Source organism: Hibiscus syriacus, unplaced genomic scaffold (assembly GCF_006381635.1).
Source record: "Hibiscus syriacus cultivar Baekdansim isolate YM2019G1 unplaced genomic scaffold, ASM638163v2 tig00110963_pilon, whole genome shotgun sequence".
Taxonomy (NCBI): Eukaryota; Viridiplantae; Streptophyta; class Magnoliopsida; order Malvales; family Malvaceae; genus Hibiscus; species Hibiscus syriacus.
The window spans coordinates 14,608-38,622 of NW_024062936.1; the positions used below are offsets into that span (position 1 = coordinate 14,608).

Here is a 24,015-nt window from a genome sequence, read left to right on the forward strand (position 1 = left end):
ATCAAATTACTTTATTCCCAACCATGTGACAAGTGTGACAACTCCATCAACTCACAACTCAGCTTTGAACTCAATCAATATTGTCTTTTAGCTTGATGGTTCATAAAGCATGTTACTTGAACAGTATGAATCAATTATGCAATTTTCATGTTCAATTTAACACTGCATTTCAAATTCATTTCATATGTAATTGGAGTTTGAATTTAAATTTCAATTTGAGTTTGAATTTCAATATATATTTCGGCTCCACTATAAATATTAGCCCAAGCCAATATGCATGTTATCATTGATTATTCCTAATTTCCATTGTTTTTTTCTAACGTTTAAACGCGAGGGAAATCCAGACCATTGTATTTTTTGGTCAACTTTAAAGCGTCAGAAACGTTTCGGCGTATGATCTGGGTGGTAAACAAATAGCAACTAAAATCTAAGTCCGAAATGCTTCTGAGTACCACCCAAATCATAAGTATGAAATACTTCCGATGCTCATCAAAATCCAAAGCTCATATGGTGCCAAGCAAAAGGAAATCAAAATTCAAATCTCATATGATGTCAAGCAAAAGGAAATCAAAATCTACAACTTGAGTTTGAACTTGATATGATATGTTCAGTTGTTATCATGTTGGGATTTTCTCGTTTTTGATTGCTTGGATAGTTGTTCTCTTGCTTCAAGTGTCCTTAGCTTGTAATTTATAGCTTGGAATGTGTTTGATGTTGTATATTTATTATTAAATTAAAAACAATAACATATATTACATATTATTATTATCTTTGGTTAATGTTGTTAAATTAAAAATTCTAAATAATATTTATAAAATATCAAATAATCAAATAATTTTTGTGCAAATGAAATTATTAAATTAATATTGTAGGTGGAAAACATGAACACTATTAAAAAAAATTGAAATAAATTACATAACTTTAAAAAGTATCGATCCTTTTTATAAAAAGTATGGACACTTTCAATAATAGGTAAAAAATGATGTAATAGGTAGCGCTTATATAATGTAATAGGTATCGTTTATATAATGTTAGGTAGTGGTTTATTGTAAAGTGTCTATCCTTTTTATAAAAGTGTTCATACTTTTTTCACTGTGGAAAACATTAATTTAAGGTTATCTTTGAGTGAGTTTTAAGATTTTAATTTAGTAATTATAGGCGTCTAATGATTTTTTACGTTATATATATTATTATTAAATTAAAAATTCTAAATAATTTTTATAAAATATCAAATAATCAAATAATTTTTTGTGCAAATGAAATTATTAAATTAATATTGTAGGTGGAAAACATGAAACACTATTAAAAAAAATTGAAACATAAATTAACTTTAAAAGAAATATCGATCCTTTTTATAAAAAGTATGGACACTTTCAATATAATAGGTAAAAATATGATGTAATAGGTAGCGCTTATATAATGTAATAGGTATCGTTTATATATGTAATATGTAGTTTATATTGTAAAGTGTCTATCCTTTTATAAAGTGTCCATACTTTTTTCACTGTGGAAAACATTAATTTAAGGTTATCTTTTGAGTGAGTTTTAAGATTTTAATTTAGTAATTATAGGCGTCTAATGATTTATTTTTACGTTACGATATATATTATTATTAAATTAAAAATTCTAAATAATATTTTAAATATCAAATAATCAAATATTTTTTGTGCAAATGAAATTATTAAATTAATATTGTAGGTGGAATATGAAACACTATTAAAAAATTGAAACATAAATTACATAACTTTAAAAGAAGTATCGATCCTTTTTATAAAAAGTATGGACACTTTCAATATAATATAATGTAATAGGTAAATTTGCAATACTATCGGTATAAATATACGGTTTACTTATAAAATATGTAAATATAAGCACTACCTATTACATTATATAAGCGTTACCTAGTATGTTATTGTACTTTATAATATTTCCGGTTAAATAATAACATAATCGGTATAAATTTTAACCGATCACTTATTTAACCGGTCACGTCGTATATTAGCCGTTTTTTAAGCGCCGCACCGCAGAACTACCCCCATGGCATCATCTTCGTCCATGTCCATCCTTAATCAATTTCAACGTCAGAGAATGTCCTCATCCAGACGCTCCTATAGATTTCATTTATCAAGTAAAAATTTGGCAACCATTACACGTGTCAGATCCTCATCAATGAACTTTCAAATAAGCCGTCTCTTGTCTTGGAGACATGTAGCGTGAATATAAAGTAAAATTGTCACATCTCTTCCCACCCACGAAAAGCAATGCTACAGATAAAATAAGTCTAAATTATCCCTCAAGTCCACTTTGTTATTAGTAAAGTTACAAATGAGAGTTTTTTAATTTGAATAAATTATAAATTAAACCCATCAAGTGACCTCTGTAATAAAATGTTTTTATCCCTAAAAATTTTAAATTTGAATAGTTACGTATGTAAGGTATATTTGTATTGTCAATTGATTAAGAAATTTCTAAACATATTTTCATTATAATTACCACAACTATTAAAAAATTAATTGATTTAATTGACATTCTATAAATCCTAATAATTTTGAATGAGTAAAATTTTGCGTCAAACAATTGTTTGTAATAATGAATTAATCGAATAACTCATTTATAATTTTTTGAAATTAGATTGTATTAATAATAGAATGACTTATGCTGTAATTTACGAAAATAGAAATAACCGGTAGACTAAAGGCTAAAAGTACACCTCCACTAAGCATTGGTATTTTAATATCTCCACTGCCTCAACTTCAACCCTTGTGTATGTTTGATGGAAGGATTTAGATGCAAGTCATTCAGGGATGGAGAGATGCAGCGGCAGATTGAAGGAGGAGGTCCAAGTAACATGCAAGGCCTCAGATGTTACAGTGCCAATTACACCGCCAACTCGGTTCAACCAAATCAGATTAATAAGATGAAGAAAAGCAAAAGCTCCTCTTCTACATCAAAAACATGGACATCCAATCATCCCGAGCTGCAGAGGAAGAAGAGGGTTGCTGCTTACAAGGCTTATACGGTTCAAGGCAAGATGAGCAAGAGTTTTATGTGGCTCAAAAACACTTTTCTCAATTCCTGGAGGTGATTCTCTCTCTCTTTTCTCAAATTTTCATAAGCTTTTACAAAATAGAATACAGTTGGTTCAATTATGGATGATGCAACTACACAATTACTCTCCATGTTGTCGTACAATTCCAAGGTGAATATGCTTCTGTATCTTGCAGTTCCCGTTACATTTTTATTTTCTCTGCAATAAATACAAGCACATCATAATTTTTTTAATCTGAACAGTTATTTCATAGATTTATATTTTATACAGTAAATCGGTATAACACAAAAAAGTTCCACCTGCAGAACTGTCAAGATCTTTTAACATTCACTGTCAAACATTAAAGGTTTAACCAGAAGAATTGTGAACTTTTAATATTCAATATTAATCATTAAACAAACAAAAAGTATCTGCATGAAATATTATCGATAAACGTCACATACCTACTTATTGACGCGTTCAACTTTAACAACTTAGTGCTCAACAGTGATAACCTATTCAAATGAAATAACTTCTGATGTTGATTTTTTATCAAGTATTAACCGAATCTGAAAATCACAAGCTTTCCTAAGCTGTAATGTGTGTGTCTGTGTGTGTCTGTGTGTGTGCGCGCGCGCGCATGTATAAAATTTCATCCTCCACTTTAGAGGAAATTGGTGCAAAGTAAATGGACCAAAAGGGTTTCAGTTTTTCTTTTATTTCCGCAACCCAATCCTTAAAGACACCACTGTGGGCTGCTAGAACTTCAATCCTTAAAAGACAAGGACATGATGCTACTGCAATCCAAAGCTTCATGTCCAAGGCAAAAGAGAACTGAAGGGCCATGGTTTGTTTGAGTTGCAACTTATATGAGATCCAACTCGTTCTCTAAGAGATAAGATTTTGCTTCTCCTTTCGTGCACATTATGGTCCGTAAAGCAAACTGGCTTTGTGAAATTAAGCCTAAATCAATAATTGAGCCTATAACAGACAGAATTGCAATCTCTTTCGTTTTTTTGATTGATTGGATGCCCAAAAGGGCCCATTACACATTGAAGGCAGGCTGAGAAAACAATATTTTTGTACCGTCTTGTTCTTCTTTTTCGATTTTTGTTTAGTTGTTGGCTGTACTAATCTTAATATTGATTGTCGATCGCGATGATTATTAGTTCTCTTGTTTTTATACTATGTCTTTTATTTTCTTTTTTCTTGAGTCTTTTTAATTTTGAATAAGAATATTTTTCTTATGACACGTTTTCTCTATTCTTGCGGCATGACACTTATGGTTTTATACGTTTTTCGCATACCTTTGCGGTCATTTTGGTTCTCGCACAAAAAACATCATGACATTTGTTTTTTTATTTGTTTATAGGTAGTCACGTATAGTCAGATCCCCTCTTTTGATAAAAGGCTGTTTGTCGATGTAATCAGAATTGTATAGCAAAGTAGCCTGCCAGATTGTATGGTTCACTCTCCACTCCTTTATCATTTCGTAAAGCATCTCATTCAACAGATAAAAGAAATTTTTTATGAAGGTTATTAGGTTTTGATTTGGTCACCCATTCTCTATGGAATGTTTTTTCTTCCGTATTTTATGTTTAACGTTTTATTTTTGTATGAGTATTTTGGTGACTATTGTCTCTAATTTTTTTCATTTTTTGATGCGTTCTAATTTTGATTCCTTCCAATATTAATAAAATCAAGTTGCCATTGTTTAAAATCTAAATAAGTCAAATAGTAGAAAACATGGTTTTAATGTTATCACGTGTCTTATTTATATTTTAAAATTATATATTTTAGTAACAATCAACTTACTTTAGTGGTTAAAGGAATCGTTCTAGTTTTTAGAGATATAATGTTTAGAACAAATATATTTTGTAATCACCTTAGTTTAATAAAAATTTATATATTTTAAGATTTGGGTAAATTACACCATTGTCACTAAACTTTACCCTCTCTCATATTTCACTCATTGTATTTTGATTTTTTTCAATTTATTCACTGAACTTTCAAGTTGCTTTTGTTTTGGTCACTACAAATTATTTTATTATTATTATTCTATGACATGGATTTTTTTTATATATTATTAAATATAAAAATATTTTAAAATAAATAATAAAAATAATATTTTAATATTATTACATTTAAAATTATTTAAAATAATCATCGTCCCTTCTCCTCATCGTAGATCACCATTTATGTTCAATTTTATATTTTAAATTATTTTTATATTAAATAAAAAAAAAATGTAATGTCATATCAAATAATAATAAAATAATTTAAAGTGACCAAAACATGAGCAATTCAAAAATTTATTGAGTAAATTGAAAGAATTGAAAGTATAATAGTGAAATAGGATAAAGATAGTAAGATTTAGTGATGAATGATGTAGTTTACCCTTAAGTTTAGAAGTTACAAATTAGAAATTAATGTCATCTAAATGATAAATATTATGCAAATAATAAATTTATGAAATTATATTCTTCTCAATGTAGATGCGTGAAATGATAACTCATTTATTGATTAGCAATTTACTACATGTAAGTTATAAGTCAATGTTTCAAATTTTCAACTGCTCAAACATGCAAATGGCTTGGAATTCGGTCAAATTTTAGGAAATCATCAGCAAGTAGAACAATGCAACAGGAAGAAATTGAATTTGGATTTTCTTTTGTACAAATGGTTAAGAAATGATCTGAATCAAACTGAAAGAGGATAAATATGGTGAACTCAGAGTAGTGAGCAGCTTTCACATCAAGGTCTATTGTGGCTTAGTTCATGGGCTGTAAAAGGACGGACCACACTTGCATTTCCAACTCTCGGGTTCATAATTTGCATATTGCAGACCCACACGGATTCGTTTGCTTGTGGTAATAGGCGCTTGAATGGCTTCACACGGGGTGCACCCATAGCATTTGTGTTCACAGTTTGGAGGACTCGACCCAATTCCCACCTTACTCCCCTTTCACCATTCTCTTCCTTAGTTGTGGCGCCAGCCCTTTCCATGCTTGAGCTCAAGGAAACTTGTAAAGCCTCTGGTTTCTGGCCTGTGATTGATCAAAATGGAGAAAAATTAATTCAGTCAAAAGGTGATGACATGTCGGTAATAAGCTAATTAAGGTAATTGAATAGACATAATCATTGGTTTTAGCTTAATTAGCTGACCTGTTTGATGATAACCCAAGTCATCGTTTGGTGCTAATGGCCTGCTCGTTGCTATTTGAAGAGCCAACAGAAAACAATACAGCCATCCCTGCATATCTTCAAAACCCTCAAATGGTGATTGACTAATTATGATGGCAATCTGAGAGAAACCTCAAGGGTGTTGGTGGGTATATAATGTGGTTGGGAAAGCCTGGAAAAACACAAAATCCCATTTCCCAAAGTTTGAAAAACCAAAAAGGCTTAAACCCTACCTCCTGCTTATCTTGTGCATTGACATGGATGGGGGGAGATATTGCTTCACAAACAAGTGATTCTGGTTTCTTGACATATGGTTAAAAGAAAGAAGAAGAAAAAACCCTTTTCTGAGATTATACTCTTTCCCCTATCTAGCCTATCGCAGTCTTGCTTCTCTTCACAAGCTAACATCTCTTTCCCCTCACCTTCAAGTCGTTCCAGCAATATAATACTCTTTGAAGTGGTGTATTAGCCCCGGATAACAGCTGCCTCTTTGGAGGTCTAAGAGACCTATAAATCAATGGAAATCTCAGCTTTTTGTCCTAGACTACAGTGCCTTTTAACCTCAGATAGTTTCCATTTCTTATTAAGGGTAAGGAAAATCCAGTGGCAGGAGTCCCATTTATGCACATCAATGACTGACACGTTCAGGACTGCAGCAATCTTAGATGAGTTTGTTAAAAAAAAAACAATGACTACAACTTTTTTCCACAGGTTGGTCAATGGGAAGCACGCAGGCTAATGTACCCCTGATTAAATCTTGGTCGTCCATTTGGACAATCATCCAAGATGGCAATTAAGATGATTTTCTGGTCCCTGATTCTCTTCTTTAGATCTGCAGATGCGCGCATTAATAAGGTGTAGTAAATCCTACCAGACACACAGTAATGCAGTATCCCCATCTTATTTATTTTCTTCCCAAGGGTGGTGATATTCATTTAATGTTATATATATATATATATATATTATTGAACTTTGAGGTGATATCTGTGAAACTGAGCAAAAGGAAGCAAAGGCTCGAAATAAGGAAATCTTGATTGCACCACTCACTCATTGCACTTTTCAAACTCCTTTTATACTAGTCTGGGCATTAGGCTCTGGTGCTGGCTGATTTTCTGACCTTGGAGACAAAAATAGTTTCCCCACAATCAAAGGCTTTGGGGGATGGGAAATCTCGAAACATAAGTCAAAATTATCATCAACAATGAAAGTAAGCACTGTGGATTGGTGTCTGAGTATAGTGACATGATCTTTCAATGTACTGCATTATCCCCGGTCTGTACCTTTTTTATGTACAGAAGTAAGAGAGTACTCCAAAAATGGGTTAAGAGAGAGCATTGGTGTTTTTTCTCAAATATCACTGTAAGTATAAAGACAGGTCTCTGCTCTTAAGACTTAAGAGAGACTCACCCCCTCCGGTATTAAAACACCACTTTGTTCATGCAAAACACCAACTCAGTCTGAGTTATAGCGAGGAAAACTTCACTTTGATTATGACTAGTACTTTTATCTGTTGCTAATTGTAAAAAACATGAACATGTTCAGATTTCAGACATGAGGCTGAGAGTAAATTTTTACTTTTATCACTGATTTTAACCATGCACACCCAAAAGCATGAAAGATTATTTTAACTCGGCTCAACTCAACAGTTTGTAATGGTAGTCTTGCATTTGCAGACATCAATGCAAAGTTGGAGTGGTTTGAGATGAAAGACTGAGCTTAATGGTGATGATGAATGAGTGTTTCTAGATTGAGCTTTACCGCAAACAGTGCTCACCCCACTCCACTTAAAAGACTTTAGGTTGAACGTGGAAGAAGGTCCCCAGCCCATATTTAAGGGTCCTTACAAGCTATAGAATTTATGTCTTCATTCTCAGCTGAATCATTAATTGCATTGACACTTGATTCTACTGGCAGTTGATTTAGATATAAGGTAAAAAATGTTCTCATTATTTACATTACCAGCAAACCAAACATGTAATATTAGCAAGAGATATTAATTTAGTATGATCAATATTAAATTTTAGATTTGATAACGAATAATCACTTCCCCTACCAATTTTTTTATATATTTATTATTTTTTGCACTCATCATATTATGCTTTGATTGTTTTCTCATATTATTTTTTATGTCGAATCTTAATGGATCATTTAATGTGCATATTATGCCAGGATAATTCATTTTTAACTCTGACTTCATTTATGTTCTCATACTTTGGTTTAGGTTAATTTAAAATTCACATCTCTATTGCATGAAAAATATTAAATTTTGTAATGCATTTTAAGGTGTTGATCTACATGTATTAATTTGATACTATCGTGAATCTTATCTAATTTAAACCGCTAGTATAATTTTAATTTTAATACTTAATTAAATATTAGTTAATATAATTTTAACTTAAAAATATAAATTATTAATATTATTACTATTTAAAGATAACAATTAAAATTTAAATAAAATTTATTTCTAAGATATAATTTAAATTTTGATTTTATCATTAATGAATTTCTAAATTATAAAAGATGTTGAAGCCAACGGATCACTTTAAAAAAGGTCCCGCTTTTCAGAAATTACAAGATCTGTTTTGAATTTTTGAAGTGAATGTATCCGTTGAGACAATTTATGGTTGTTTCGAAATTCAAACCTTTATCTTTTTTCTTACAACCAACGGTCCCTAAACTCAAAATCACCTCTCCCTCTCCCTCTCCCTCTCGACCCCTTTTCTTTTGCCCTTTACAATTCCTTAAAATGGGTGCCTCAGGAAAATGGTTTAAGTCAGTTGTAACTCCCAAACCACTTCAGGACCTCAGCAACCAAGTATTTTTCGCTGAACTAAGATTCTCGTTTCCTGGAACTCTGATTTGTTTTCTTTCGGCTTGAGGTGTTTTATCGTTTATTCGTTTTGTAGGAGAAAATGGGAGATAATAAGTCTAAAAGAAGTGGAAGCTCTGGAGGAGCTCATCCGAAGGGTTCCGATCATCCTCATCCAGGGATCTCAAAATGCGTCACGTGGCTCCTTCAGAGACCTCCGAAGCGGATGGTGCGCTCGCTGCTGCTATGGCCACCATTGTCCGTGCTCAACCCAAGGATTTTAGGGCTGTGAAGCGAGAATGGGCAGCCATCCGAATTCAGACTGCATTTCGAGGCCTGCTGGTATCAATCTCCTTGTTGTTGTTGTTTGATATTAGAAAATATTTTTCCATTCAGCTGGATAAGTTTAGGATATGATTCAGTGGGCTCATCGCACTTTACCCTTATTAGGCCTCATCGGTTTGATATAAACTTGCTCTGTTGTTGATACAAAAGAATGATTTTGGTGAAAATTCTTGGTTATCTGCTTTAAATTGCCATTCTTTTTCATGGTAGGCAAGACGAGCTTAAGGGCCTTGAAAGCAGTAGTAAGGATTCAAGCCATCTTCCGCGGTCGTAAAGTTCGGAATCAAGCTGCCGTGACATTAAGGTGCATGCAAGCTCTTGTAAGGGTACAAACTCGAATGAGAGCACAATGTCTGATATTTTCAGAACAAGAAGCTGTGCATAAACCCAATGATCCAATCAAGGATGTTCAGGTTTTTTATATATATTTTTCATCTTCCGCATAATTTTACTGTCAACTATTTGACACTAACAATATGCTAATATGATGAAATGCTAAACAAATTTCCAGAAAGGATGGTGTGACAGTCCCGGGACTTTAGAAGAAGTACGAGCAAAACAACAAATGAGGCAAGAAGGTGCAATGAAAAGGGAGAGAGCGATGTCATACTCTGTTTTAAAACAGGTAATAGAGCTTGAAATAACCTTTGATTGGCATACTCTGTTTTAAAAGTGAGGTGCCAGAGTTCTGATTGCCTGTTTATTTCTTCTTAATAGCAGTCAAGATCGTGTGGCAATGGCAACCCAAATTTGAGAGGAAACAAGCAACCATCGCCTCAAAAGCTAGATTGGAATTGGGTTGATCGTTGGATGGCAACCAAGCCCTGGGAAAGTGCAGATGCCAGCAACCATGCCCGAGTTCTTGCAAGGCCTCCTATGGTCAATCATACTTGGGACTCATTGTCTTCCCCTAGTACCGACTCAAGCTCGTCATCAGCATCCGTGTCTCCCACTACATTAGAAGATAATCATACTAAAAAACCCAGCTACATGAAACCTACTCAGTCTATCAAAGCTAGACAAAGGACCTTCAGGTTTTCTTCTTCGGATAACTTGCGGGGACACGTCGTTGATAGTGATGATGTGAAGTATTTTCACAAGACATTGACTACACTCTCTTGTGAAGACACCAGGAGTTGTGCTGATTCCAACCCATCATTTAATTTCTCCAGGGAATTGTGCCGACCGAGACAAGATTCCCCCAGGAAAAATCAGTGGTCTCGGCCACAATGAAATTCTTCTACGTTAACCTTGAGTTATCCTATGCTGCAATTCTACAAATGACTTTTTTGTGGTCTTATATAAACGATTAAGTATTATATATTTTCACTTCTGTCGAGAAAAATCGTTGAACAAGTATATGCATGGTGATGATAACTAATGGATAGGAAAATAATGAGTGGTTCTAAATTCAGTGGACAAGCAAAAAGCTTTCGTCTTAAATGGTGATTAAGACACACTGTAAACATGTGATTAACAATAATTAAGGTTTATCAGACATTGCATCATTTCAGCAAAACTCAATCATTAATGAGGTAGCAATTCAAATCGATCAATAAACAAGTCGGGTTATATAATCCAATTTCAATTTGATTAATTAACTCAAGGATTGGAAAATAATGAGTGGTTCTAAATTCAGTGGACAAGCAAAAAGCTTTCGTCTTAAATGGTGATTAAGACACACTGTAAACATGTGATTAACAATAATTAAGGTTTATCAGACATTGCATCATTTCAGCAAAACTCAATCATTAATGAGGTAGCAATTCAAATCGATCAATAAACAAGTCGGGTTATATAATCCAATTTCAATTTGATTAATTAACTCAAGGATTGGAAAATAATTGAACAAGAAAAATATCTCAAATTTATTTACTTAATTGAAATAAAAATAATTAAAATCTAAGGATTTTGAATACACCACACGCAATGAGGGGTTAATGGTTCATCTTTATGCTCGAGTGATAGACATATTTTGAGATATTTTAAAGTACATGTTCCGAATTCTTAGTAGTACATAATTTTTTTTAACATCATTCTGTTGGTAAAAGATCACTAAGATCAAAGTAGCATCTCGCCGTGGGGGATGTGTCCACTACCAAAGGCTATATAAATAAGGACATGCAACGAAAAAGCTATGCAAGAAGTCGTGGATTTCAGGCTTAAAGATTCTCAAAATGAAAGGGGAAATTAATAAAGGGAGGAAGAAAAGTTATAACACAATCATGGATCTAAACAATACTTTTGAGAGTGAACACATTCGTAAGTAACATGATTTTTGAATGGAGTTGACACAAACAAAATAAAAAATAAAAAAACATAATTTGAAAAAATTGAATGGTGTATGTTTGTGTTTCTCTCTGCGCACACGTTAGCGGGGCTAATGGAGCCTGAGATTCCCTCCATCGCCGGTGATTTCTTCTTCGTCAATCGATTCGTTTCTACTGGTTTCTTTATTACTCATCTTCTTGTCTCGCGAGATGGATTGGAGAAAGCTTTTTAAATGCCAAGAAAGCCAAAAGTGATCTTTCCCCCCCCCCCAAAATCGATCGATAGTAATCCGATTGTTTGTCCTCCACCAGAGGTTTTCGAAGCTGGAACATCAGTCTGGAAATCATCTTTGGTGGGTCAATTTCTCGGGGCGCCACCAAACTTCAATGCACTGCAAAGAATCATTGAAACCCTATGGAACCATCCAGCGAAAGGCGAAGGAGTTCAGGTCAGTTACGCCGGAAACAATGTTTACATCTTTTCATTCGCTAATGATTCTGTTAGAGACTGGGTCCTTGAAAACGGACCTTGGCATGTTTTTAACAAGCCTTTAATCTTAAGAATTTGGGAGGCTAACATGCAAAAGCTTGATTTTGATTTTGCTCATCTGCCTATATGGATCCATCTTTACAATGTGCCTCTAGAATTATATACTCAAGATGGCCTAAGCTCTATTGCCAGTGCACTAGGGAAACCAATCTCCATGGACTCTTTCACTGCTTCTAAAACTAGATTGCACTTTGCTAAAGTTTGTGTTGAGGGAAACCAATCTCCATGGACTCTTTCACTGCTTCTAAAACTAGATTGCACTTTGCTAAAGTTTGTGTTGAGGTTGATGTTAAGCAGAAAATTTATGATTCTGTAGAAGTAATTCTTGCAAATGGTCACATAACTCTTATTTATGTTGAAGTTCCTTGGTTCCGAATAGTTGCAAAAAATGTGCCAAATTTGGACATTCTGATAAGAATTGCCCATCACAACATTCAACTGCTCCAATGAAAATTTGGAGAAAAAAGGCTGAAGTTAACATAAGTATTGAAACAAAACCTCTTGAAAACTCTGATGAATTACAGCAAAATCTCCCTGAACCTTCTGATTCTCACTCAGAAGTTGTTACTGTAGTCACCCTCCAACCCACTCTGATCACACTCCCAATGATAACTTAACAACCTCCTCTATCATGCTCCCTGCTGAAGAGAATTCTCCAATTAATAAAGCTCCCTCTCCTCTATATGATGAATCTGCTCCAATAGAGACTCTTTCTCAGCCTCTTCTCTCCCCCAACAAAATAAAAATCTTCCCCTTCAATTCCTAAAAGAGGTAGAGGCAGACCCCTAAAGGTCAAAACTAAAGTCCCTCTTAAAGGATCTGCTAACAGGTTTGAAATCCAGAGTTCAATTGATGAAAACTCCCATAATACTGAAATCCAACCAAATAAATCAAGGCTTGCTGCTTTAGGAGTTGCTAATCTCCTTAAAGAGTTAAAGACTACAAAGAAAGAGCATCTAGTTAAAACTAAGACTCCTGTAGATAAAGGAGAAACTTCAAAATCCTCTTCACTATGATAGTCTGCTTTTGGAATATAAGAGGATTAAACAATCCTCATAAGCAAATAAAAGTCCTTCAAAGGGTCAATCTTCACAAAGTTGATATCATTTGTTTGATGGAAACTCGTATTAAAGCTGGAAAATCTGACAATATCCTGCATTCTACTTTTGGGAGCTGGAAGATGATTACAAATTATAATTTTGCCTCTAATGGTAGACTATGGCAGTAACAACGGAACTATCAGAAGACAATTATGGTAGCACCTTAGAAGCATTGATTCTCAACTCAATTCTACTCCTTGGATTCTAGGAGGGGATTTCAACACCTATCTACATTACTCTGAAAGTTTTGATTCAAATATTCTTAGTCCTTATCAATCTTCTGATATGAGGGATTTTTAAGAATTGGCTCAAGACCTCCTCCTACAATATCACAACTACTTTGGCCCTTCCTTCACTTGGAGTAATAAATAAAAGGATACATTCTTAGAAAGGAATCTAGATAGAGTTTTAATTAATTCTTCCTGGGCCACTGTCTTCCAAAATCTTTTGTTGAATTCTGTTCCCCTTGTCCTTCTGACCACTGCATGGCACTGGTTTGGTTAAACAAAGAAATCCAAACTAACAGACCCAAACCATTCAAGTTCTTCAACTTCTGGTCTAATCATCCTACCTTCCTTGATATTGTCACTCATTCCTGGCAGCAGCCTGTAAAAGGCAACCCTATGCAAGCTCTGTTCCTCAAGCTAAAACGACTTAAGCCTTGCTTAAAATCTCTTAATAAGGATTCCTACAGTAACTTGTCTGACAGGGTTAAACACAAGAGAGCTGAGCTGGAATACATACAAATTCAAACTCTCAGAGGAGCTAGCACTATTGTAGAAGAGCTTAATATTAAAAATGATCTCACTAATCTTGAAGAGGCTGAAAATCAGTTCCTTAAGCAGAAAGCCAAAATTAATTGGATCAAAGAGGGAGACAAATGCTCCAAGTTCTTCCACTCTGTTATTGCTTCCAACAACAAAAGAGATACCATTAGAGTCCTTATTTATTCTCAAGGCAAAAGGATGGAATCCTTTGATCAAATGGCTACTGAAGTTATTGAGTTCTTTAAAATGCAGCTTGGTTCTTTAAACTGATATTCAGTTTTTGAAAAATATGCTCCACTACGATCTGCCTGCATAACTTTCCACTGATCTTATTAGAACTGTTTCTAATGAAGAAATCAAAGAAGCTCTTTTTAGTCAAGGAATTGACAAAGCCCCAGGACCAGATGGGTTCACACCCCTCTTTTTCAAAAAAAAAACTTGGCATGTGGTAGGAGATGATATAATCAGTGCTATCCGATTTTTCTTTCAAGAAGCTTTCATTCTGCTTGCCTTCAATGCCACAATAATAGCCTTGATTCCTAAATTCCAGAACCCCAGCACTGTTAAGGATTACAAGCCAATATCTTGCTGCTCTGTGTTGTACAAAATCATCACCAAAATCCTTATTAAACGACTAACCATGCTGCTGCTAGAAATTATTACTCCTAATGAGTCTGCCTTTGTTAAAGGAAGATCTATCATTGACAATACTCTCCTAGCTCAAGAACTTGTAAAAGGTTATGGAATGAAGCTTATATCCCCAAGGTTTGCCCTTAAAATTGACCTTCAAAAAGCTTTTGATTCTCTTAATTGGGAATTCATTTCTAGCATCCCCGAAGCTATAGGGCTGCCAAGCATCTTCATAAGCTGGATTGAAGGTTGTTTTACTGAAGCTAAGTACTCTATATCTCTCAATGGTAGTTTGGTTGGTTATTTCAAAGGCCAAAAAGGAATAAGACAGGGTGATCATTTATCCCCTACCCTTTTTGTGTCTGCTATGAACATACTCTCTAAAACCCTTAACCTTACTGCTGCCAAAGGGATTTTTGGGTACCATCCTAAATGCAAAACGTTAGGCCTTACACATCTTTCTTTTGCTGAAGATCTTCTAATTTTCTGCAAGGGAAATCCTGACTCTATTGCTGGTATTATTTCTGTCTTAGATCACTTCTACCTCATGTCATGGCTAAAGCTTAATGTTAGCAAGACTGAACTCTTTGCAGTAGGAATTTCTTCTCGAATCCTTCAAATTATCAAAACTATTTCTGGATTTAAACAGGGTCTTCTTTCTGTTAGATATTCGGGGGTTCCGTTAGTCACAAAAAACTAACAGAACAAGACTGCCAGCCTCTTATTGATTGAATTAAACTCAGACTCTATCACTGGTCTAGCAAGCTCTTAAGCTATGCAGGCAGGCTTGAGTTAGTTAAAATAGTATTGTACGGCATGACTAACTTCTGGTGCAGGCAGTTTAATCTTCCTCAAGCTATTATCAATCGTATTAACCAGCTTTGTTCTCGGTTCCTATGGAAAGGAAATGATCAAGCTGCTTCTGGAGCTAGGGTCAGCTGGATGAAACTTTGTTGCCCCAAATCAGAAGAAGGGTTAGGTCTTAAAAACATTAAATCTTGGAACACAACTTGTATGATCCAGCTTATCCGTAACATTCTCGCTACTGAAGGGTCTCTTTGGGTCGCATGACTTTACTCTTATGTTATTAAGAATGAAGACTTTAGAGACATGGCAATAAAACATTCACACAGCTGGAATACCAAGAGAATATGGAAGCTTCGTACTATTACTTTTCCCATTATTAGTGCAGGAGCTAAAACTGCTAAAGAGATTTGGGAAGAAGTTAGGGACAAAAGAATTAAGGTTCATTGGCATAAAATCATATGGTTTCCTTCCCACATTCCAAAAATCAGTATGATTGCTTGGATGGCCATCCTAGACAGACTTCCAACTTGGGAAAGACTGTCTCGGATGGGATTCGTTCTTGATCAAAGCTGCGTGTTATGTAATGAGACCATTGAAACAATGGACCACCTTTTTATTGAGTGCAACTTTGTCAAAACCCTATGGAGTTTCATTCTCAATCTTACTCACCTGAGAGTAACTCACATGACTTGGGGAGAAATGATTAACTGGGTGTCAGACAATTGGAAAGGTAAATCACTCATTTCAACTATACTGAAACTTGCTTGGACCTCGTCCATCTATCTGATATGGGAGGAGAGGAATAAAAGAATTTTTCAGCGAGGATAAAGAGATACTGAACAAATTTTGTCTATCATCAAAGAGTTTGTCTGAATCCAACTTAGAGGCAAAAATATTAATAGAAATGATAATGTTAATTGTCATTTAAACTATAATTGGGGTATAGTTTAACCATTTTTTGTTGTAAGTATTGGTTTTACTCCCTTTTGGGATTGTTGTAGCTACTTTTCTATTTGGATAATAAAAATTTACTTATCCAAAAAAAATTAAAAATAAACATCATCAAGAAAATAAAAAAAAATCGAAAAAAACTCAGATTTTAAAGTGAATAACACTCGCCCTTTATAAAAGTATGTTAATCCGTCACTATTATGGGATATTGCCTACTTCTATTTTGAGTAAACATGGTGTCATAATCATTTTTTAAAACAAATTAATATTAAAATAAGGTATAAGGGTAACTTTTGTCCTTAAAGTAGACCCAATTTATCACTTTCGCTCCTATCATATTTTTGCATCAATTTAGCCCTTAAAGTTATTCAATTGCATCATTCTATACCACACTTCTAACTTAAAACCCTAAATTATGAACAATAATCCCTAACTTATAACCCCATAACATCTGAACCATGCACTCTCAACCTTAAACCTAACTTAAGGTTTATAATTTAGGGGTTTAGTTAGGGTAGGGTATATAATGATGCAGGTAAACAACTTTGAGCGCTAAATTGATGTGAAAATACAATAGGGGTGAAAATGATAAATTGTTTCTACTATAGAGACAAATGTGACCCTTAAGCCTTAAAATAATTATGACTTTATTTTTGGGAAATTTAACTTTTCGTTTAATTTGAAATTTGAAAATGATTTGGAGTCGTCATATACCTTTAGGTTAGGTAGGTCGAATACCTAAAAACATATTTTAAAAGAATTTATGGAAAATCGTTTTTAAGACAAAAATTGGTCTACATTTACCAAAAATTCATTTTTAAGGATTCAGGAGTCGATTACGATTGGGAAAGGTGAGCGCCCAAAATTGGTACATTCGATTATATATTGTCTAAATAGTGGAATTTTACTAATTCAGATTCAAAATTTAAACTACGATCTTTTTATTTCTATGATCTTTTTAAGAATGAGTGATTTTTTTTAAATATTTGACTCAATAAAATGACTTAATTCACTTGATTTTTATTTAAAAAGATGTTCCCTTAATACGTGAATTAATGAAAATTGAAATTCAATCATGTTGGACGTAATTTCGTTAACCCATTATGCAAGATAGCATTGTCTTCAATCAATTTGGAAAACGAGAAATAAATGCATGATTTATGAATGTAACAATAATAAATGTCATATAAAGGATGAATGAAATATGAACATATTATGACAGATAAATAAATAAATTAAGATAACAAAATATTAAAATAAATAAAATAACGCAATGAATATTTATATTTATTAAAATAATTTTACTATATGAAAAAATAAAAATGCATTTATTTAAAATGAACATATCTTATGTAATTTTTAAAAATCATAGAATATAAATAAATATTGAATAAAATATCAATTTTATTCGAATAATCCTTAGAAGGGCACTCCAGATTTTTAGAAGTCTTCCATAGATTAGTCGAACATCAACAATTAAAATATTAAACAAACACTCATATTTAAAAATATAATACATAATTAATAAGTAAAAAATGCTACCTTAAACAATATATATGTATATATATATATATGTACATTTATCCTAAATTTTAGGCAAAAAAATGTATTTAATATGCATGGATAGTCAAACAAAAAAATAATTATAATTAAAAGCATAGGAGACATTTTATACATATAGAAAATATTCAATATTCATAAAAGATACACTAAAAAAAGGAATATATACACTTAATCAAAAAGGAATACATACACAAATGCCATATAAATATACGTTAATTTACATTACATATTTATTTGTAATTAATGAAACATGCTAGAAGAGTAAACATATATTCCACAATTAATGGCGACCAAAACAAATTAATTGCATGATATTTACCTTAAACTAATAATTAATCAGGGACTAAAGTGAAAGATTTAAAAATTATCAGTCTCAAGTCAAAATAAGAAAAAGTTAATACTTAAGCTAAAGTTTGGGGTCAAAATAAACACATATTAAACCACATAGCCCATAACTATATCATCTCCACGCAAAGGCTCTCCAATGACCACATGACGTGGATCATTGTCCAGGGCAAAGATAGGCGACACGTGAGGGCCCTGATCCACTGGCGTCGGCGAATTTTCTTGCATTCACAAAAATTCTTTTGACTAAACCCTAAAAGAAATAAAAATAAAGATTCCTCAAGAATGTGTTCATTTAATCTAAAATGAACTTTTTCACTTCATATAATTTGTATAAAGTGATATCATACTTCAAATCAGGCTCATTATTTTAGATTAATTATTAAATATAATTCAATATAATAAGGGAAGAATAAAAATAAGAAATTTTACATATTCATTGTATTGAAAAATAATTTTCTTTGGTCACTCCCTAACTATTGTTGTCAAATTTGAAGACTTAAATACAGTCGTAAGTTGCATAATATTTAGAAATTTACCTAGGCATAAATTATCCTTCTAACATTTGAGAGCTCCACTGCAATTCAGGTGGCCCAGGATTTTATAGGACTCATAGTCGATATGTAACATAGTGAGAATAATTTATAGGGTAAATTATATGTTTAGTACATAAACTATCAGTTTTGGCCTATTTTAGTACCTAAACTTTTAAATTTTTTTCAAAATCATACCTAATGTTTAGTTTTCATTTTATTTTAATGCTCAACCGTTAAAATTATCAGTTTTGGTCAGTTTTAGTACCTAAATTATCAGTTTTGGTCGGTTTTAATACCTAAACTTTTAACTTTTTCAAAATTTAATGTTAAATTTTGAACGAAGATAATAAAATGAAATAAAAATAAAGTTTTTAATGACGAGTACTAAAGTGAAACAAAAATTAAATATTAAGTATGATTTAAAAAAAATAAAAGTTTAGGTACTAGGCACAGAAATTATTATAGTATTTATTGTTTTCTCTTGTATTGTAAGCTTGGGTCATTTGAACATCAATCGGTTTTAAGAGTGAAAAAGGTGAAATAATGAAGAGAAAGAGTAGAACAGTGAGGAAGAGTTAAATTTAGGTGGGATGTTAACGAATTGCTCTAAATATCTACACTCCTTTTCATGGTCCCGAGGCATTTTTAGCATGTAAAAGGATGCTGCCTTTAAAAAAGTAAAAATTTATCAGGAAAATCACCGCAGTTACAATCAATTTAATTTCAAATTAAATTAGATCGAATAGATAAAAAATTAAAAATCCAATAAAATTTAAGTTGAATTTGGTGTTGTAAATTTTAATGATGTAGAAATAATTTTATTCAATTTTTATATTAAAAGAATTGATTGAAAACGACCCGTACCAAAATTACGAGAGAGGACAAAGAATTACGTACTTATTTGGATGGGTTAGGCCAAATCTGGTGCCCTCTTATGGTTCAACAAATGAAGCAAATGAAGCTTGAGCTATTAATTGTTGCATGTGCTACAATAAAATAAAATGAAATAAATCAAGAATCTTGTTTTGGTCTGGTCCCTTTTACTTTCTTCCATCGCAAGCAATCCAATCCAATCCCCTTGATCTCTTTTACCTTTTGCTTTTGAGAAACCAGCTATTAATCATGTAAATTTTAAACCTAACCCTAGTTGTTTCACTGCAAGAAAGGATTTGCTTTAATGGCTTCCTTTTCCCTTTAAAAGAGCCTTTTTAGAAAAAAAAAAAGGTTAGTCTTTTACGTTTGTAATAACATCTGCACGTATATATTTTCTTTTTCTTTTTCTTTTACAACAATTTGGCATATTATTTCGTTGTACGATTATGATTATATCAACAAACAACATTTTATTAAAGAAGGGATCTGACAATATGTGACCACCAATAATCAATCAGAAAACAAATGTTGTGAGGATCTTTATGAGAGCACTAACACGATCGTTGAAGTATGCTAAAAATGTCCCAAGTCATAAGAAACATGTCACAAAAGTAGAAAAAACAACATACAAGATCAGAGAAAAGTGTGTCATGAAGACAAAGATTTTTATTTAAAATTGAAAAAACTTTAAAAAATTATTAAAAGGGACAAAAAAAATAATTATTGTTAATGATCGGTAATTAATATCTAGATTAGTGTGGGTGCAGACTAAATAAAAATTAAAGAAAAAGAAGAATACACCACAAAACTATTGACAAAAAAAAGACTTAATATATTTCACTTGTTGCGCATGTTCATGCGTTAAAAAAATTTCTAGCACTTTAGGGGATAAGGCGTTCATTTATTTTATGAGGAGCATTTTCAAAATATATATTTAATTTTAATTAAGATAATATATAATATAAATTGTATAAATAATTAAAATATAATCAGAATGAAATTAAATTCTCACATAATTTATTTTTGATATGATACGTTAGTACAATTTCAAAATTGAGTATATAGTTATAGCCCCTGTGATTATCTAGTAGACCGAACTTCTCATTGAACTAATTTTGGACGACAAGTATCAAAAGGAGAGGGAAACGATGTGGTGTTGAAAGCAATAAAACAATTCCAAATATTGTTGCCCCATATTTTAATTTTACAAAAATTAGTTTATATTTTATATTGATTGGAGAAATGGAATGAATTTCAGATGGGGGAGGCTTTTATTTGATAGGAAAATGATTAAGAATTTGCCCACCAACCAAGGAGGTATAAAGTTTCCCTTGAGAAGCTAATAGAAAATTAGGGTTTTGGTATTTTTTTTTATTAAATTAAGGTGATTACAAAATAATATATATTCTAAATACATTAAATCATTTGACGATTAACGTTCATTCAACTTATTACGATTGCTGGTGCTCAAATATGTGATCTCTAAAATAATAACGATTTCTTTAACTATTAAGATAAATTAGTCGTATAGAGATTTTAGCAGTGATCGCATGTATCTACTGATTTACAGAGGTACATACACACATATTTGCCCGATCTAATATATGTATTGATGATAAGTAAATCCTCAAACAAGGAAATAAGGGGGAAAACTTTCTCACTGTTGATCCTAAATAGATGTCATCACTCAAACAAAACCAAAATATATCCACAAAATACCAGGAAAAGTATATAAAAAAACTAATCAACAATATACATATATATATATATTATTCGCCGGTCAAATGTTAATTTAATTCGATCGATACCGATATTTTTATAACATACAAAAGGATGTAAAGTCAAAAAATATTAACGATATAATACATATATCCCTGTGTTTTTTCATTGAGAAAATAATAGAGTGAATCAGATTAGGGTTTCCTTTTTTCATGATGGGCTGTCCAACCGACTCGCCCATGTTTTTTTAAAAGAACAGAAAAAATCCACTGATAATATAGAAAAGAAAATACCCACCATAATGTAATTATTGATCACCATATTTCATCCCTTAATCATTCTCTTCTTCAGCATCGGTCACTTTCCTATCACAGTAATTATCAGAACATGAAGCCTGCTAATTATTAAATTCGCGTTTCAAAACTATCACTGATATTTAAATCAGTTCAAATTAACAGTACCAACTGCCTCAGTTACGGACTGCTGTAAGGATTGAGGTTTACTTACAAAAGAAGACTGTCATTAATTCTCTGGTTACCATTATCATTTAGCCTTTGGTTCCATGCTCATGAATTATTGTTCACAATATCAGAAAAAGTGAATTAAACTAAAAATCCAACCGGATATAAAAATATATTCTTATAAAGGAAAACGAAATGAATAGGTTAAGAAAGTAGAAGGCAGGTTTTGATTCCATGCAAATCTTGTCCACCTTTCTGTCATGTTAGCACTGACTGCTTAACTTGGAAAGGGCCATACATTTTGTACAAGCTGACCCCTATACTCAATCATAACACACCCTTGATTACAAATTCTTTTGACCCCCTTTCTTACATGATTTTTATATGTATTAATATTTTCCGGAGAATCTTTAGATTTTGTCTCGGCATAATTTCTTCTTCGGCATTTAAAAATTGCACTTTTACATCTCGATAATATAGCTCAAAAGCTAATTGGTTTCAGCACCTCAGCTTTAATATTTGCTTACATTTTTCATGGAAGGGTGACCACTTTTATTCCGTAGAATTGCCATAATGTAATGTGGTCCCTTAATTAAGATAATTAATTTACTCTATCTCGTTTCTGCTGTGTACCATTGCTTAGATGCTAATCAACAGTTTGGCTTTCCCAAAACTGCTATTTGCAGATTCTGTTAATTATTTCGTGTGATAATTAATTAATGGTAATTGACTAGTTTTGATGCATATTTAAGGCATGATGAAATGAATAAAAAATTGCAGCTCATATTGATACAATAAATGATCCAGCTAATTGTATTTAATATCACCTTAATATTTTTTAACTAAATTGTTCATAATTTTTTAAGCTAAAAGTAATTATGATTAAACACACTTAAACTCTAAGTCTTATTTTTGTAATAATTGTTGGGAAAATAAATCGAGTACAAGTAATTTTCCTATAACTAGATTAGTGAGAATGCGAAATAAAAGCGGAAAAATAATACCCGAAAATTGATAACGGAGTTCAGCCAATTGTGCTTACGTCTCCGGGCTGCTGCAGATCTTTACTAAGAGAGAAAATTTACAGGTGTTTACAAAACACTCACTACTCACAAGAAAGCTCTCTAGTATAGGAAGAAAGAAATGTTTTGGGATGATTTTGAAGCTAAATGGGTAAGGGTATTTATAGTAGAAACTTAGGGACTAATCTTTGAAAATACCCTAAAGTGCAATGACTAAAGTGAATTTACCCATTCCTATTTTCAACAAACATCTACCAAAATTTTACCAAACTTTGAAAAACATTTTTCAAAGAAACATTTACCAAACTTTGAAAAAACATTTTCCAAAGTTGGTTGCCAAACTTTGAAACTTTTAACAATCTCCCACTTAAAGACTGATTTTAATATGTCTTCACACCTCGATCAATGCAGCAGCATGTCTGGTCTTGTTATTCTAGCATGCCAACTGAAGCTGAACACAACTTCAGTTTGTCCGTAGTCATCGTCTTTGTCAACATGTCTGCCGGATTTTGAGCTCCACTAATCTTTTCAAGTTTCAAAATCCCATCTTCCAGAAGAGACCGGATAAAATGATATCTCAATTGTATGTGCTTTGTCCTGGAATGAAAAGACGGATTCTTTGCTAGATGGATAGCACTTTTACTGTCGCAATACAAGATATTGTTTTCTTGTTTCTTGCCTAACTCTTCCAAGAAACTTTGGAGCCAAACCATCTCCTTGCTGGCTTCCGTAACAGCGACATATTCTAGAGTATAGACATACCCTGTAGTGCTCCTTCTGATGTTGACATTTCCGGCTAAGTCAGCATCTACATAGCCTGTCAGTATCATATCTCCACCTTTGAAACAAAGTGCTTTGTTTGTGGTACCCCGAAGATATCTGAGGATCCATTTGACTGCTTCCCAGTGTACCTTGCCCGGATTATTCATGTACCTGCTAACAGCTCCCACTGCATGAGCAATATCTGGTCTGGTACAAACCATGGCATACATCAGACTTCCAATTGCTGAGGCATACGGCACCTTCACCATGTGTGCACGTTCTTCCTCCGTCTTT

General features: G+C 32.7%; 2 protein-coding genes and 1 pseudogene across 2 annotated transcripts; all 3 read left to right on the plus strand.

The window, feature by feature from the left end:
* Nucleotides 1-2,773: 2,773 nt before the first annotated feature.
* LOC120148612 lies at nt 2,774-3,085 on the plus strand. The gene has a single exon (XM_039161687.1). The coding sequence runs from the start codon at nt 2,774-2,776 to the stop codon at nt 3,083-3,085; it is 312 nt and encodes a 103-aa protein (XP_039017618.1).
* Nucleotides 3,086-8,933: 5,848 nt separating this feature from the next.
* LOC120148574 lies at nt 8,934-10,856 on the plus strand (annotated as a pseudogene).
* A 1,012-nt stretch (nt 10,857-11,868) lies between these two features.
* On the plus strand, nt 11,869-13,201 carry LOC120148544. Its single transcript, XM_039161636.1, has 3 exons — nt 11,869-12,455; nt 12,565-12,754; nt 13,028-13,201. Exons 1-3 carry the CDS (start codon nt 11,869-11,871, stop codon nt 13,199-13,201), a joined length of 951 nt encoding a protein of 316 aa, XP_039017567.1.
* The last annotated feature ends 10,814 nt before the right edge of the window (nt 13,202-24,015 follow it).

Bases quoted from the DNA above. Each gene is read 5' to 3' on its own strand.
- LOC120148612 (XM_039161687.1), top strand. From the start codon at position 2,774: ATGGAAGGATTTAGATGCAAGTCATTCAGGGATGGAGAGATGCAGCGG.
- LOC120148544 (XM_039161636.1), top strand. From the start codon at position 11,869: ATGCCAAGAAAGCCAAAAGTGATCTTTCCCCCCCCCCCAAAATCGATC. The intron at 12,456-12,564 runs GTTTGTGTTGAG...GGTTCCGAATAG, and splicing joins CTAGATTGCACTTTGCTAAA to TTGCAAAAAATGTGCCAAAT. The intron at 12,755-13,027 runs GTAGTCACCCTC...TTTGAAATCCAG, and splicing joins CTCACTCAGAAGTTGTTACT to AGTTCAATTGATGAAAACTC.